Source organism: Phalacrocorax aristotelis, chromosome 17 (genome assembly GCF_949628215.1).
Source record: "Phalacrocorax aristotelis chromosome 17, bGulAri2.1, whole genome shotgun sequence".
Classification (NCBI taxonomy): Eukaryota; Metazoa; Chordata; class Aves; order Suliformes; family Phalacrocoracidae; genus Phalacrocorax; species Phalacrocorax aristotelis.
The window spans coordinates 12,386,298-12,403,173 of record NC_134292.1 but is presented as its reverse complement, the minus strand read 5'-3'; the positions used below and the strand labels follow the sequence as shown (position 1 = coordinate 12,403,173).

The 16,876-nt window shown below is 46.4% G+C and overlaps 1 protein-coding gene across 4 annotated transcripts in view; it reads left to right on the top strand.

The window, feature by feature from the left end:
- The window catches only part of MAPKAP1 (MAPK associated protein 1), a 106,479-nt gene that overhangs the window by 63,729 nt on the left and 25,874 nt on the right, over nucleotides 1-16,876 (top strand). For 3 of the 4 annotated variants that reach the window (XM_075112673.1, XM_075112675.1, XM_075112676.1), the window contains one exon: nucleotides 14,969-15,076. The exons of the other annotated variant lie outside the window; for it this stretch is intronic. In XM_075112673.1, coding sequence (XP_074968774.1) covers nucleotides 14,969-15,076 — 108 coding nt within the window. The remainder of the gene's footprint in view (nucleotides 1-14,968; nucleotides 15,077-16,876) is intronic. 4 annotated transcript variants of the gene reach the window in all.

The window sequence follows — 16,876 nt, the reverse complement described above, 5'->3', positions numbered from 1 at the left end:
AAGAGACTTTTCTCAAAGTAGCCAGAAAGGGAGAGAAGGAGAGTAAGTGTGGGGCGATGCCCTGAGCGTGGCAGGCCACGTCAGCGAGGAGAGAAAGGCTGGGGGCTCCCTTCAGTGCCGCAGGGTCCGTGCTGTGCGTGTCGCGTCGGCCTGGGCAGTGCTGAGATGCTGGGGTAATGGCCCCGTAGAGAACCCCCATACCCGTAGACAGTTTAAGGGTTGCTTTGTATAAATTTGCCGTGTCTGGATCTGTTTGAGAACGGTTTTGAACATTGCGAGCGCTCCAGCAGCTGGTGGTTTAAATATAAAATTGGTCTGTAACGTGGCAGATGTACAGAAGGGGAATCACATGCTTGAAATCATGAGCATAAGAACTTTTCATTCTTCCTGGATTTATTGGTGAAAATACCAGCTCTGGTGCTGTCTGGAGTTTGGACGTATGCAATAATGAGTCTTGAAAAGCCTTTTAGAAGGTGAGATTTGGGTGTTTCAGTCCTTGGTATAATTCTGCTCCCTAGAGATCAGTCTTAATAGTAACTTCTAAGAAGGGCAGATATTAGGCATGCTTTTAAAATCCCACCCTCATGTTTTGCAGAGAAAATTTTTTAGGTCATACAGATTGTGTTGCGTAACCATAAAATACCATTATTGGAGTAACTTGATTTGCTTTACCACTAGATGATTTTCCTACACAGTTGAGCTGGGTGTATTTCTGCTGGCCTGAGTTTTACCAGTACTCACGTGTTACCCAGCTAGCCTAGGAATTCAGGTTATGGTCGATGTACGTTTTAAATCCTACTTTTTAGGAACGCTCTTAGTGGGGCCAAGGAAAGCATGTTTTTTCCAAGATGAAATGCAGACGCCCTTATGTTCAGATACCGCAGCACGGCTAAGGCTGGGTCTGACAGCATCCCCCAATGTGCAGTAGGCAAGTAGATCTTATCAGGTTTTTTATAGCTGCACAAAGCCTGTGTTCAATATTCTGTATAAAATATGTTTGCATGGCTTACGATTTTAAGAACAGAAGAAAGATGATTACTTCATTCTTGATACTTCATGTATCTTGATGCCATGGTAATTCTCAAATTAAATATGTGCAGGAACTATATGTACACTTGAAAGTTCTCTTCCTCGCCTTTGAGCCGTCTCGTTCCTTTTGCTCTTCAAGAAATGCATTCTCTGGGATGCCAGTTGCCTTTTCCTCCGGAGCTTGGCTGAATGGACTATAAATACTAATGTAAAGTAAATAAGAATGTGGAGAGAATGTGTACAGAGGCTTTGTTTTCAAACAAATTAAGCATTGATGTCAGTATATAAAAACTGAATGTTCTTAGAAGGAAATGAGAGGCAAAACTAAATAATGTAAAATGCTGAAACATTAGAATAATCCTGCCTGTTTCTGGTCCATGTCAGCCTCTCTTCATTTGAAATTTCTTGTGAACAGAGGAGCCTTGTCTGATTAATCTTGTCTGATTTTAAGTAGAAATTCTTTGCAGGGTGAACATGCTACTGATTATTATTTAATAGCTGCTTCAGACTGCAAACATCCCTGAACCAGAAATGCTCGATCCTTTTAAGAACAAAATGCTATACAAGTTTAATTGTTATAAACAATACCTTCTGCCAACATTTCACAGACGTGACCTGTATTTTCCGTAGGTTAGAGTGAGAGTTATTAACTTAGTATTCTGTTCAGTTTGGAGAAAGACTAATACTTTTTCTATAAATGAAAACAGCTGCTTTACAATAACACTCAAGTCCCTAACAGCTGTCAACCAGTACTTTTTGCATTCTTTAAAATGTGTAAAGTGACCAAAAATAGTCTAAAATAATCTTACTGGGCTGGATAAGTGTATTATCTCACTGCCACAGGAAGCTGAATAATAAAGAGAAAAATTCAAGAAACAGGATAGGACATAAAAATAAAAGTCTCCATATCATTTTTTAGTCTCTGCAACAGAATCAAAGGAATTATAGCTGCAAAGGCCAGTTAGAATCATCTGTTCCATCACCAGGTAACTCAGAGCACAATCTACTGCAAAACCATGTTTTGCAGTGGCTTATTATTCCTGTGTCTCAGGTTTGTTCGCACAAAGCCGTTAAGTTACCCTTCAGCACTTGGAGAACAGAAGCTCAAAATAGAGCTCTGCGTGAGGCTCATCTCGCGTTCAGAAAGCAGCTAGGGAGGAGAGATCAGAGTTCTGCTTGAAAACGCGCTTCCTAACGCATCAGTCTCGGCACCGCTTTTAATGTCAAATTTCTTGTCTTAAACACGCTACTGAAATGGTTTATAAACACGTTTTATTCAAAACTTACACAGGACGTAAGCAAAAACGGCAACGCAAAGACGCTATTTGTGTGAAAAGCCAGTGATTGTCGAGCACCCCGCCAGGCCCGAGCGAGATCGCACGGGAGCCGTAACGCTGAAGGGTTTCATTTAAAACGGTCCCGCGATTTTCCTGTTCCTGGGGTATCTCAGCAGCTGTGTGCGCCAGTACTTGGTCTTGATGCTGTGGCGCTGTATTCGGTTTGTCTTGCTCCTGCCTCCCGCGGATGCTACGGAGAGCTGGCGTCCCCGAGGTGCCGGGAAGGGGCACGACGGCTCCGTGTCCCCATGGCCAGAAAGAGGGAGGCGAGCGGGTCGGGGTGGCAGCACGGGAACGCCGGGGAGGCTGGCAGCGAAGGGCCAGGACAGGAGCCATTTATAAGATGCAAATTTTCTCCCTCCGTCGAGCAGGTCCTCTTCAGGTGTGAAGGCAAATATGTGTCTGTGGGGTCCTCAGCGAACCTGGTACCCAGAGCGAGGGGCCGGGGTCTCGGCTGCACGTGCGGAATGGCTCTCCTGAAGCTACGCCTTAGACTTCGAAGCCAGAATCTGCTTCCTATTGTGTACACATCTCCATTTTAATTTCTAAATTATTGAAAGTTAGGTCTTTAAAGAAGTGTAACACGGTCACTTTTAGTATCCCTGACAATCCCAAAACAGAATATAACTCTTGTAAGTTCTGCAGCACCCTGGACTCTTACGTGTCGCTTGCCCTGAGGTGACTGTTGGCATTAACAAAGCATTTTCTCGTTACTCTTCATCAAGAAGTGTTTTTCTTTCATGAGAGGGTTCAGGCTCTGGAGCCCGGCTGCAGAGGGTTCCTAAGGGACCTTGCTGTGAGCCTGTGCCCTCAGCAGGAGCCGAGCGCACTGGGGAGCCTGTCTCTGGCCCCCCGCAGGGCCCTCCGGGCTCAGGGCAGGGTGTCCCTGGTCCCCTGGGGCTCCCGCAGCTGCCCGTTGGAGCGGGGGGTGGTTGCTTGTGGCAGGAGGAGGCAAAGTATGGGGAAGAGTGCTAGTTCTCAGCCTCTTCCGGATGGTGCCTGTTCTCTGGTTCACGTGGGGGTTATCGGGGTGTTCGAAAGCGCAGGAGAGGAGGAACTAATGGTGTTATGGCCAGGCAAGAACCGTCAAACTCCCTCCCACTCCTCGGCTGCTCTTGCTGCTGGAAGAGCTGTGGGTCGCGCCTGGGTTTTGCTTCTCGTCCCCACCTTCCAGCTGGGGGAATGGGACAAAAGGAGTCCTGGAAGGGGTGGGGTGGGGTGTTTTATTGCATACATATATATATATATATGTATTTTTTATATATATATATATGTATAAAAATGAGAATTAGGAAGATAAAAGAAACTGTAAAACCACAGCCCTGTGATTAAAGCATTTTTAAGAGATGAACCACAATTAGAATAAACTGTCATTAAAGTTTGATACTGTCATTGAATGATGGTAACTGAGGAGTTTAAATTTGAAAGTAAATATGTTAGAGTGGGCGATGCATATGTTTGCTCTGACTCTTAAAGAGATGGAAGCCCCAGCATCTGTGACAGTGAAAAGCCAATTAATTTGTATTTCCTTGTGTTTACATGCATGCTTTTCTGCTTAACGGTGGTTTTGAGTTTCTTTGGCTTTCAGAACTTTGTTTTGGATAATTATAGCATCCCTGCAGTCTTGTGCCCCAGTTATGAATGGCTTTACCTGGAATTACTTTAGAAATCCTGGTTTTCTTTGCATTAAGCTGTTTATATCAGCAGTATTAAAATTAAAAAGAACCTCAGTATTCGTAGATCCTTGGTCAAGACCCTCCTGCTTGCTGCCCCCCTTTCACCAGAGAGGCGGTGTGGTGAAAAAGGCATAAGTGGGGCGTATACCCCCAGTTGTCCCGCTTTCTCCCCGCTCCGCCAGTCCCGTGCAGGAGCGGTACGGCGCTGGCTGCCAGGCCTGCGGCTGCTCCTCCGAGGGGCTCACATCTGCCGGGTTGTGGCTTCCCGTAGCCATCCTGCTCAGCACCCTCTGCCCCCACGTTCCCGGAGCTGTGTTTGGGTCTGACGCTCGCTTGCTCTCTGCCATGGCGTGCGTTAGGGAGGAAGGATTGCTGCTTGCTCTCCTTGTAGCTGATTTTCCTCAGCGGGATTGGTGCTGGGCAGGGGGAGCCCCTCTGCGCTGGAGAGGCTGTGATAGAGGCTGCTTGAAATTATTTCCTTCTGCCTACAGACTCCATCTCTGCTTTGCAGCGGTAATAATTTATTTCAGCAAGCCCTTTCCCACCAGCCTGCTGCTGCTGAGCAGGCGCTGACGCAAGGGGGGACGGGGATGTTGGGGTACGTGGGACAGCTCATCGGGAACGAAGTTTGTGAATAGTTTGTCAGAATAGAGACAGCTCATTAGTCCCGTGCGTTTGGGCTGGTGGGATTCTAGACATCGGCTTGAATGGTTGGGGAAAATTTTTCATCCCTGGCCTCTGAAATGAAAGTGAAATATTGAATCGAGTCTATTTTGGAGCTGTTGATATTGAAATCATACAGTTGTCGGTTCTTCTGGATTGGTAATAAAGCAGTAATTTATGTGACATTTTAGATCCTACAGTTCAGTGTTTGGATGACAGAGACTTCTTTGTTTATTTTATCCACTCTAATGAAAGAAGGTGCCACTGATACACCAGGTACATTCACGGGACCGTCTCCTTCCTGCTAGTTCTTTGTGAAGCCTGGAATCCACTGTCCAGGTGCCTGGATTGCCCGTCGCTTATACGCCTGTAACCAGGGGAAGCACCTTTCTCGCTTTACAGTCCAAGTCAGTAAGGTAGAGCCCTCAGTGTTGAGCTGCATCCCAGATTACCCTCTGAGCTTGGCTTGCAGGGTGTCCGCGTTGGTGCCGTCTTGGTGCCGGACTGTGGGAGAGACGCAGGGAGTGGTAGCGGTAACGTGGGCTGCCCCGCCAGTACCCGAACGCTGCTTGCCCTGACATTGTCCTTAAACTTGTGATTTTTTTTTTTTAAAAATCTGTATATTGCATTTCTGCTATAGGTACGTTACGTTATAGATCAAACATGATGATTTCTTTCTCCTTCCAGCTTTAAATAAAGCTATATATTGCTAATGCAAAAAGAGTAAAAGTCTGTAGCAGCAATTAAATAAAGCACTTGCGTTAATATTCTGCAAAGACTGGTTTGCTGCTAGTGATGCCGCGTGTTTCCTATTCTACACAAAAGCAATACATAAATGAAGTGTTTGTTTCTTTTTAAGGGGCTTTTGACTAAATTCTTTAATTTCACTAGCTGTCAAGGTAGTGTTAAGTAAAATGGGTTTGAACTGCTGTAGTTTTTGTGTATTGGACTAGATGTCAGAAACCTTTGCCATCACTGGAAATTCTGTCACTCTGGATTTACTATCTGTTTCCCACAGCTGAATTCTTAAGCAGTGTGATTTAACACCTTGGCTCTCCATCAGCCGGCCCTGGCATTTATTTGAATGCATTACACCACTGGTTTCCATAAACTATTTTACAATTGTTTCATATAAATGACTGTTTATTTCTACAAAAACCATCTGTATTTCTGCGGAGAGCGGCAGATAACTGTATGTAAAATTCAGTAATGTCACAACAGTGCAAGTTAAGAAAAAACAGATTGGACTAAAAAAAAAGTCTCGTGCTTGTGCATAATGTGAAAAGTTTGTTTTCACTATTTAAATATCTTTATTTATTAACCAGTATTTGCATTTGTAATTACAAAATCTTTATTCCACTTCAGAGGTGTTGAGGGGCTTTGGGGATTTTTAACGGATAAACAGATTTAAGATGTCCTCGTAGCAGTCGGATTCGAGATGTAAACATTCTGGCTTTAGAGCTATTTCCTCTCAAACTGTTTACATATTTCCTGTTGTTTTATTGTCATTGCCAAGCGCACAATGGAATCCTTGCCCCTTCTGTCTTGTTCTGAGAAAAATCCTACAGAAGGAGGCCCGAGACCTCTCTCTGTCCCCGGTTTCTGTGCTCTCCGCAGCGTATCGATCCCGCTCCTTCTCCAGCCCTCTTTTGTTTATAATCCTTGCCCGGTATTCATCTTCTAGCCCAGGCTCAGTGTCCGGCTTTGACAGGGGAGCTGGTCGCCGCCCGTGCCTCCCCAGAGGCAGGCTGCGCCGCAGGGAGGACCTGCCGAGGACGACGCGATGCCTCGGTTCGCGTGCTCCCAGCCGGCGCCCGAGGAGCACCCACACTGAGCTATTTTAATTCTTCCGTATGCTGCCCATGTGCTGGCAGAGGGAAGGCTGGAATCCAGTAGTCTTACACTTAACACGACTGATACTTTCTGACAGACTATTTGAAATGATAGAAATACATAAACCTCCTCTCTTTTATGACCTTGTAATAGCTGCAACATATTTCCAGCAAATATTTTCTATAGCAATAATAAAAAAGTGGTAACAAAAAAATAAATATAAATATAGTTTAAACTCAAAAGGAATCACGCTTTCAAAACCTAGGGTTGGAGCAGCGAAGCAATAAATCGTGTATCCTTGTGAAGGGAGAAACTTGAAATAGGGAAGTACCACAGGCATCAACGTTAAATGTTTATCAACTGTTTTCTTTTGACTGCTTTCCTGTCTCACTCCTGTATGTGGACAGAGCCTGAAGTAGCCCGTGTTCACTGTTGCTTATTTGCTCTCTGCCTGGCACCTGCTGCCGTGGCTGTGAGGCGATGACTGCCTAACCGTCTTTACATTTCTGGTTTTTCGCGTGTTATTTTGGAATCACAGCCATACAGGTGGGGCGCTCGAGGCCCCGCGTGCCCGGCCGTGCCGCCGTGGTCAGTGCGAGTTGGTGGGACGCGTCCTCGGTCGCTGCGCCCGCGCGGCTTGTCCCCGACAGCGATGCCGGCTCTCGTGCGAGCGCAGCCCCGGCTGCCGGGAGAGGCGGGCGAGGGAGCGCGGTGGGGACTGAGGCTGGGGCTGGCCCTACAGAGATGTGGAAATCCTCCTACAGCACCATATAAACTCCCGCAGCTGCTGCGGGTGACGGGCCAAAGCATCCCGCCCTTCACCACCACCGACGGCCTCGTAGCTCCTGGTGCGGCGTTTGCTGGCTCACCGGGGACAGGACTTCATCTGCTGTAAAACCAGATGAGTTTTACTGTTCCGCTGGAATGCGGCGGGGTGCGTACCCCTTTGCGATACCCGCCCTGGCAGGTCTTGCATCTGGAGGCTGAAGGCGTTCTCGCGCCGGAGCGCTTCTGTAGAGAGTCGCCTGAGGAGCTGTGCCAGGAGGCTGTTTTAAAACTAATTCACAGAGAGTAACAAACTACCATGAGCAGTGACAGCGGTCACCGAGAGATGTGGTAGAGGTCAGACACAAAGATGCTGTCCTGTTAAATATGATGTTGCTCATGTCTGCTGCTCTCCCAGGTGTGGGTGGTGGCAAGTGTTTGTTGGAGGAGTTCAGGGAGAGACCCGTATACCTTGGCCTCCTTACCAGGCAAAGTGCGAAACTGTGAAATGAAATGGTAGCAAAGAGCAGAATTAATAGATGGCATGCGAACAAATGCAATATACTGAGCAAAAAAATCGGCATAGCTTTTGTAGAGCAGGTTGTGCCTCTGAAGCGGGTGAGCAGTCTTTGAGGAAGTGGGAGACCATCTGAATAAGGATGATGTGTTTTATATAGCGTGCTTAGATTTCCAAAAAAGATTTGACAAAGGCTCATAAAGCAATTAAGCTGTCACAGGATGAGAAGGAGGATCCTCACATGGATTAATAACTGATTAAAAGACAGGAAACAAAGAATAGGAATAATGGCCCTCCGTTATTAGTAACTAGGTTACTGGTGGAGTTCCAGTGGAACTGGTAGAACCTGCATTGTTCCGTTAATGTGGGGCATGGAAGAGGATGTGAATGCTGATGTGACAAAATGTGCTGTTGATACAAAAGAAGTAAGAATAGTGCAAATAAAAGCTGTCTGTGAAGCACTGCAGAGGTATCTCACAATGCTGAGTGACAGGACAATAAAACGAGAGAAGGAATTCAGTGTCAATGAGTGCAAAATAATATACATGGTGAAAAGCAGCCGTAACTATATGTATACAATGATGGGCTCTAATTACCTTCCATCAGTCAAGAAAAGTATCCTGCAGTCGTCATGGGTAGTTCTCTGAACACTTCAGCTCAGTGCTTAGGAGCAGTCAGAAAGACAAATTGAACATCAGAAATTAGGAAAGGAGTAGAGAACAGAACAGAAAGCATTTCTATGCCAGTCCATACAGTGTGGTGTGCCCACATCTTAATTGTCATATTTTAATCTCAAAAAGGATAATACAGAAGTAAAAAGATACAGAAATGGATGAGTGCAAAAATGGAGCAGACATGTGAAATGAGAAGTAGAAGCTAGGTGGAGAAGAGCTTTTCTGGTTTGGAAAAGGCACGCCTGGGTGCAAGAGAAGTCTGTGAAGTGCTCGTGGTAGAGGCGGGAAATTGGGAGGGTTTGATCACAGTTGTTCCTAAGACGAGAACTGCAGGCCTCAAAAGCGGTGGGTTGGCATTGGCTTTCTGAAGCAAAAGGAAATTCTTTTTCTCACACAGTGCAGTAAACTCTGGAAGTCAGCGTTATGGAAGTCAGAAATTCAAAGGTGTTTTGAACAAATGCATGGACCCTAAAGGGAATAGAAACAGCCGACAAAGAGCAGGGCTGGAACTGGGGCTTTTGTGAGAGCTAGAGGAGAGAGGAGCTCTTGAGAGGGAGGTAAAGATAAGGGATAAATAGGACATAGCGACATGTTTTGTTGCAGAGACTAACACTAAAATATAGGTTCAGTTTTAAACCATTTGGGGTTTTTGTTTACGCTGGTCTTTTTAGTTTAGGTTTGACAACTCTACAAACATTAAATATTGAGGTAAGTCTTTGTATAATCCTCATTTTACCCTATTAACTAGTTTGGAGATGGGTTTTGTTTGGGGTTTTGTTTAAAGCCTCATTCTCTTTTTAAGTGTTAGTGTTTGTTTATTGTGCAGATTCAACCCCTGACCATGGTATTCTTCATTGCTATTGAAAGTTAATGGGGGAAAAATTGCATTCCAAACATTTGAACCTGGAGTAGTCATGGCTGAACTTAGTTGATCTCTGGTGATCGGTTCAATTTACTTACGATTTTAGCCATTAGGCTGGGGCTGAATGATGGTGCTTTGGTTGAGGCCAAATGTCTGTAGAAAATTGGCTGTTTGATAAGAGCCCTGTTATCAGAGGGGGATACTTTCTCATTTACATTTAGATGAGTATTGATTATTTATTTACTCAGAGAAGTGAGATTCGTTCCCAATCTTATCTCTCTCGTCTGTGCTTGTCAGCAGAAAGAGAGATAGAGCTCCTGACATCAGCCCAAGATAACAGCACTTTGTAGTGAAGATAAAAGTTGGAATGGGCCTTTTTCTAGTCTTGACTGAAAGGATAAGTTTTAAAAATTAGAACTGATGGGTCATGCTTTCAAAACCCCATTCTGAAGGCTTTGCAGCTTAAATGGCAACAGAATTGGTTTGTTGTTATGCGGATGGCCATTCACCTTTTGTAAGAGAGCTGCTTAATTTGATTATGTGGTGGGATTCTTCCTGGGGCACCTTTGTATTGTGCCACAGGAGAGCTGTGGGTGTAGTATTGGGGGTTGTTCCCTCGTTTTGTTTTTAATTCCTGATAAACCTTCCTCTGTTTAAAGGGGTATCTTGAAATAGCGATGTACAGGGGATATCTGTTGGCAGAAACCGTGGCGTGGGTGGCTAAACGGGGACTTTAGCAGAAGGGATGTGTGTTTCGGAGGATCGGCTCCGCAGGTGAGGCTTGCGAGCGCCTGGCTCCAGGGATGCGGAGCGTGGCCCTGCGAGCCAGCACTTGCCTGGCTGTCGAAGGTGGCCCTGTTCGGCCACAGCCGCTGGCCTGTCAGTGCACCAAAACAAGCCTAGAAGAGAAGAACGGCTGTCGCTGGTGGTGTTTGCAGCGTGTGGTTTAGGCGCTCGCTCCTGCACGCAGGACGCTTTACCAGTAGTGTGGAGAAACCCAGGGCCTCAGGCTGCCGGATCTGGTGGAGAAGGGGCCCAGCTCCCACGGCCTCCCTGGGTCTGGGGGGCCTCTGGGGCCCCGAGCAAACCTCTGCTAGTTTTTGAACAAGAAGAGTTTGCTCGAAGGTAGAGCCACTTCTCCTTCACCATTTTGTGGCTCCTTTCAGGCTGCTGCCTTGGTTCCCTCCTTCCCCTCGAGGCACATGAGCCATGAGTCCCTCGGGCCCTGCAGCAGTTTCTCTCTCCCCAAGTGTTTGTGACAAAATTACAGAACTAGAAGAGCGGTTCGTATTCATTAGCTTTGTCTTCTCGGTGTTTTGCCCTGGTAACTTCCATTTTAACATACTTGCTCCCAGCTCGGTGGTGGGACGTAATACACAGGATTTACGCTCCCCCGTTGCTGCCGCGAGCACTGCTGTGTGAGAGCCCTGGGTTGCAGCCCCAGCCCGGTGCCACTGGATGCGGGACATGCTGGAGGCGGGGTGCCGCTGGATGCGGGGTGCTGCTGGATGCAGGGTGCCACTGGATGCGAGACATGCTGGAGGCGGGGTGCTGCTGGATGCGAGACATGCTGGACATGGGGTGCCGCTGGATGTGGGATGTGCTGGATGCAGGGTGCCATGGATGCGGGACATGCTGGATGCGGGGTGCTGCTGGATGCAGGGTGCTGCTGGATGTGGGACATGCTGGATGCAGGATGCTGCTGGACACAGGGTGTGGCTGGATGTGGGGCGAGCTGGAGCAGCGGTCCCTGCTGTCGGCAGGGGAGCAGTGCCTGGGTCGCGGACCAGGGCTGCTCCGTGCCAGGATTTTAAAGGTTTGTTTTACAACTGCACAGAGTGTTTGCATCAGATTACAGAAATCCATAAAATCCAGCTTCAGTATTACCACTTGAAATTTTGTTGAAATTCCCGGAGCAGTATTCTGTTAGGAGATCATGAAATTACCTAATATTTCTACTACAATTACATCATTTGAACTTGTGAGAGAAGTCTGGTAGTAAAACTCCTCCACAGAATCAGCCTAATATTTTTCATCTGTTGGGAAGTAGAGGTTGTGTAAATGTGTACAGATATTTAAAATACATTATCTAAGAGTAGCTACTCTCTAAAAATCCATTTACACTTTTAAAATTAATTTCTTAGTGTTTTCTGTTTTAAAGGAGTTATTCATACGGAAGGTTGCCGTGGTTTCTGATCTGTAGCTCTATTTCATGGCTTTATTAGCAGACAGTTAATACAATCTTGACACAAGCTGGGTAAAACAATTTACCTGATCACGAATTCTCAAGTTGCTCCAGATAAAAGTCATCCTTTGACACTGGTGTGGCGTTGTTGAAGGTTATGATCACTGATGGCTCTCCGCAGGGTGGTGGGAAGCTTGTTCAGCAGCATGAGGATTGTTTCTGAGATGGGTGACGTTGTTCTTCTGAGTGGATCCAGCTGGTGGAATCGGATCCGCACAGAGGGGCGGTAAATCACTGCCAAGCCCCTGCTTTTAACATTGTCCCCTTGTCATCATGTGTGTATGATTCTATGATAATTTTAAGCCTTTGGTGGCGTTATGCCTGTGCTTTTGCCCCATCCCACTGTCTCAGAAACACAGGGGCGAGTCCCTCTCCGTGCTGGAGAGCACAGCCTGGCGTTCAGTGCCTGTCCCTTGCAGCAGCTCTCGCCCAGCGCTGAGCGTACGAAAGAAAATCCTATAAATAGATACGATGTAGTGGGATAGGCGAAGGCATAATACTTAAAAGTGTGTTTTATGGAGTGGATCTGCGTGCGTGGCTCACCACATACGTGTTCTGAGCACGTCCACCCGAGCGGGCGCCTGTGGAGGGCCCGGGCGAGGCTGGGCCTGGGAGCTGTCGCCGCGCCGCGCTCGGGGAGGCCTGCCCGACTGTTAGTACTTCCAAGAGGGGCTAATTTCACTTCTTCCTCTGCTCTGATTTTGAACGTTTTGAGGGTGGGAGTGGGAGAGAGGCTGTAATGAAGAGCCAGGGAGCTGGGGCACGGTGATGGGCGCTGGTGCCAGCAGGTCCTGGTCCTGGTGACCGTGGGCTGCAGCTCCGGTGGAGGCAAGAGGCTCCGTCTGTGGTAGGAGCACTTGGAGTCAGGGATTTGGCACCAGGAACCAAGAACACAGACATTCAGATGGGAACCAACGGTTCTGCTGCCTTTGACATTGCTGGGTATCGTTCAGCATTTGGGTGTAGTTTGGGAACCTCTGGAAGGGACATTTACAAACGGACAGAGCAAGCAGGTTTTGCTGTCACTGCTTCTGTTTTTCAACCTACACCAGTTCTTAAATACAAATTGATTTAGCACTTTGATATTTCTTTCAGTTCAGTATATTTTGCTTCTGCCTAACAAGCCAGGCCTCTGTTTATTTAATTTACTTTAAATTTTTAATCACATTTCCAGCAGCTGGGAGGGGAGAAATGGTGGTGCTTTATAGATTTGCCTCGCTGTTGTTTGTGCTGGTATGAGACATCTCTGCTGTTTCTTGAGTGCGGTTTGTTCTGCAAATGCTTCGACCAGCTACACGTGCAGTTGCTGATTGCGCTGGGCAGGGAGGGAGCAGTTGTGCTTTTCTCCTGTGGCCTGCAAATAGCCTGGCTCTGTATCTGCTCGGAGAGTCCCCGGGAATAAGGGGGCTCCATTTTACGGAGAAATAATGTTCCACTTTGGGAGCAGAACACGCTTGGGCCGTGCAGTGAGCGCTTCACATGGCTTCTGGGGAGACGAAATGAGAAGCCGTAATTGAAATTCTGCTGTAGTAAATTTAAAATTAATTGGCTAACAAATTCCATTTCTTAGGCATGCCATCTGAGGCTAAAATACTTAATTTTTTTATATGTTTTAAATATTTCATCATATACTACCATAATTCAAAGTCAGGAAACATTCAGAAATATTTTAAGTAGTGATAAAGAGGGAATAGATTTCATTATTTCACTTCTAGGGTTTTTGTACAGTTAAAGGTGCTTTGCATCACTTAAATTTTTTCAGGTATCCATTTAGTGTTATTTTATCAGATTATACAGACACTATACGACTGAGAACTTGGTGTGCCCTTCAGCTCTTGGGTGTGAGCGGGAGCGGAGATCTGCCCTGTGCTGCTTGGGGGAGCAGCGGGGACGGGAGCATGTCTCCATCAGCTTCCACCTTTGGAAGAGGCTTTTCTTCTGCCGGGGGTCCCACGTGGAGCTTGGCTTACCTGAGTCACCCCTCTCACCCCACGGGGTCCCATCCCGCCTGCTGCTCGGACAGCAGGCCTGGAGCTGACTTACAAGGGTTTCACCTGGAATTATATTAGTGTGTTCATTTTTATTCCAGTTAAGGCATATGGTTTAAAGATCAACTAAAAGATTTTTAAAAAAAAAATTAAAAGTGGCCTAATTTTTATAAAAACCATTTAAAAATACATTTTCTGTAGTTGGAAAGCAGTTTTTTAAGTAGTATCATCTTGCCTTTGGTGGTTTGCTTTGAGAAGGAAGTTGGCACCTAAATCTTGATCTACAGTTAAATGCAATGTATAAGAAAATAATTCATTTGAAGCAACAGCACCTGTACATGCTTTTGTTTGATGCAGTTCCATGTTAACAGTGTACAGATCTCTGGAAAAGATCAAAATCCATCCCTCTGACCCTTTCTGCTCCTTGCAGCCGTTGCGCTGCTGGGTGATGCCAAACTCCAGCCAGCACGTTGTCTCGAGTCAGCCTGGAAGGCAGTGCCGGTCGCTGCTGGTGCGTAAGGAAATCCTTGCCCCGTGCTTTGGAAGTGCAGCCTTTTGAGAAATGCACCGTTGGCAGAGGCAGAAACAGCCGAACCGGGTGTCATGGAGCTAGTTTTCATGACAAAATGCAATTCATAAAAGAAGGGCTGCTTTCCTTCCCAGATCTTCCTCGGTGCCCTGCGCAGCCACTGCCGAGGCTGCGGCAGCCTTGCCCGTGCAGCCGGGCTCTTCCTGGCTCTCCGCACCTGCGGGGGCTGTGAGCCTGTGTTTGGCTGAGCCCGCGCTGAAGAAGCAGGCTTCAATCCCAAGCTGGAAGAGCAGTGCCCTCAGGTACGCAGGGTAGCTCCCGTATGGGCCAGCTCGTGGGGCGGCGCGGGACGGGGCGCTGTCCCCCGGCAAAGAGCGGCCGGGGTAGCACTCGCAGCAGCCTGTCTTCAGTCTTTAAAGAGCCACAGAGAGGGCAGAGCAAAGGGGACCAAACACATTGTGCTTTTTCACGTCAGGAAAGATGCCCAAATAATACAACATAGATATACACCAAGGTCTGAGTAGGTACTTCTTCCAACAGGCAATGCCCCTGTCTTGCAGCATGGGCAGGGTATTTGATGGAGGCTCATCTGGTGTAGGAATAATACAGAAACGTTGGACAGGGGTTTGTCAGCGTTGTTGGACAGCTGAAGATGACTGGGATATGTTGTTTTCTTGCACGTCATCCTCCACCTTGTTATGATAGGGCCCTTCCCTTTGGCAAAGAGCTTTGGAACATAAACGTCTACCTGCCTTACTTGTAGGCTACGAGTAATCTCATGTTAGTTGAACGTGATAAGCCATCACTTTGTTAGAAAACAGATGATTTTACAAGTTACTTTATGTTTCAGGTCCTCAGTATCGGCTGGAGAAGCAGAGTGAACCTAATGTCCCAGTAGATTTAGACTGTACCTTGGAGAGCCAGAGCACTTTGGAATTCTGCCTTGTCCGGGAGAACAGTATGTTTCCCCTTTTCACTTTTGCTCTTGTAAATTGCTTAAACTCACATAAGTTATGTATTTTGGAATACAAGCTGTACTGTCTGGGCAAGTAAGTTTTGACAAGCCTCTCTTTCCTGAGGCACTTCTCAGTTGTGCCAGAACAATATTCCAGAGGGAAATGATGGATTTCATACCTTCTAGTAAATAGTCTGCATCCTGTTTATCACTTCATGATTAATCTTTTTCTGTTAAACTCTGCTCTGTAAAGTTATGACCAACCCTGAAAAACACTGGAAATATGAAACTTCTTCTGTTGCAGGCGCTCTTAGTGAATAAAGTGCTTGGTCTGCAGTACGTTTTGCCATGTCAATACGGCTGTTAGAGGCACCAATTTTTTTCTAATAGAATTTAAAGAAATTAACCGTGCAGATGTAACTAGAGCAGTTTGATGATTTTTTTTAAAGCGCTAGACAAATAATCTTCTCTCCAGCTATGCTCAAATATTTTTATTCTGTTACTGTTTTAATGGTCCTAATATTGTTTCCTGATTAATTTCTTTTCGAGGAATTATATGAAACTTTAAAAAAAACATTGGTCGGTGTTTGTCCTCCACAGAATTTTGGTCTGTCCTTCTTTCTTTCCAATAGTCATGCTCTCAGTTTTGGGTTTTTTTTCATTCCATTTTAATTCAGCTGTAAAAATGTTGGTTGCACTAATGAGGGAACCAGTAGCGTTCACGCTCTTGGCCAAGACCATGCTCAGAGCGTTTGCTGCAAACCGTCATAGCAAGAGCCTGTTTCAAGTACTAGAAGAGTTTTTTCTTGCTTTACAAAGATTAGACCTTTCCATTTCTGCTTTTTGGCTGTAGCGTTTCGTATTTCACCCTAGAATGACAGCAGAGCATCCCCGAAGTACCTCCTAATTCTGGTGGCGAGTAGCAGGCTCTAATCCCATTTAAGGAAGAGCGGAGGAGACACAGCCGCCGCGAGCTCTCTGGTGGTACGTCAGTGCTGGAGCCGAGATTAAGCACTCGCAGTTTTGGCTGCCGTTCTCCGCAGAGTGGGACTTGCTCCCAAAATATTCTTGATGCTCCTGGTTCATTTCTTCATAAAATGGTTCTAAGAAACCGTAGGAGAGAATGCAGCAGAAGGTAGCAGGGGTGCTGGGCATGAGGAAACGGAGCAGCTCTAACCTCGCTAATCAAGCTGAGCTCTTCCCACAAGCCAAAATTCCCCAACGTCTGCATCCCAGCTATTATTTTTGTATTTTTTAATCTATGAAAAGACTTATACTAGTCATACTTTCATAGGTTTTGCACATTTTGATTAAAAATACCATTTTTTTAATGCAGGCTCTGTAATTAAAAGTATATTGTATATACTGTGTTTTCAACGTATTTTCATCATCTGTGGAGGGATCCATGCTGTGGCTTGTAGTTCTATCTACCGATCCTCTTAGCTCTCATGAGTGACTAGGTTCAGGTTGCACCATTACTTTAACAGTAAGTCTGTCATAAGTTTGTAAATGGTTTAGCAGGAGGCGTTCGGTCTACTCTGCATCAGCGGCAAGTGCTCCAGGAGAGCCTCGGAGGCCTTGTCTCAAAATCAAGTCAGTTGTAATGCTGAGGGAACACTTTTCCCTTTCCCTGAAGTCTCTGTGCAGCAACTGCTCCTCTTCCCTCCTAGGCGAGGGGTCACAAAAGCAAGCTCCTCGGCCGAGCCCAGTGTGGAGAGGCGTGGGACGGATCCCTGAGGCTCTCAAGTCAAAAGTACTCTTAACTCGTGAGCTCTCCTGGCCCTCGTTAAGCAAATCGAGGGT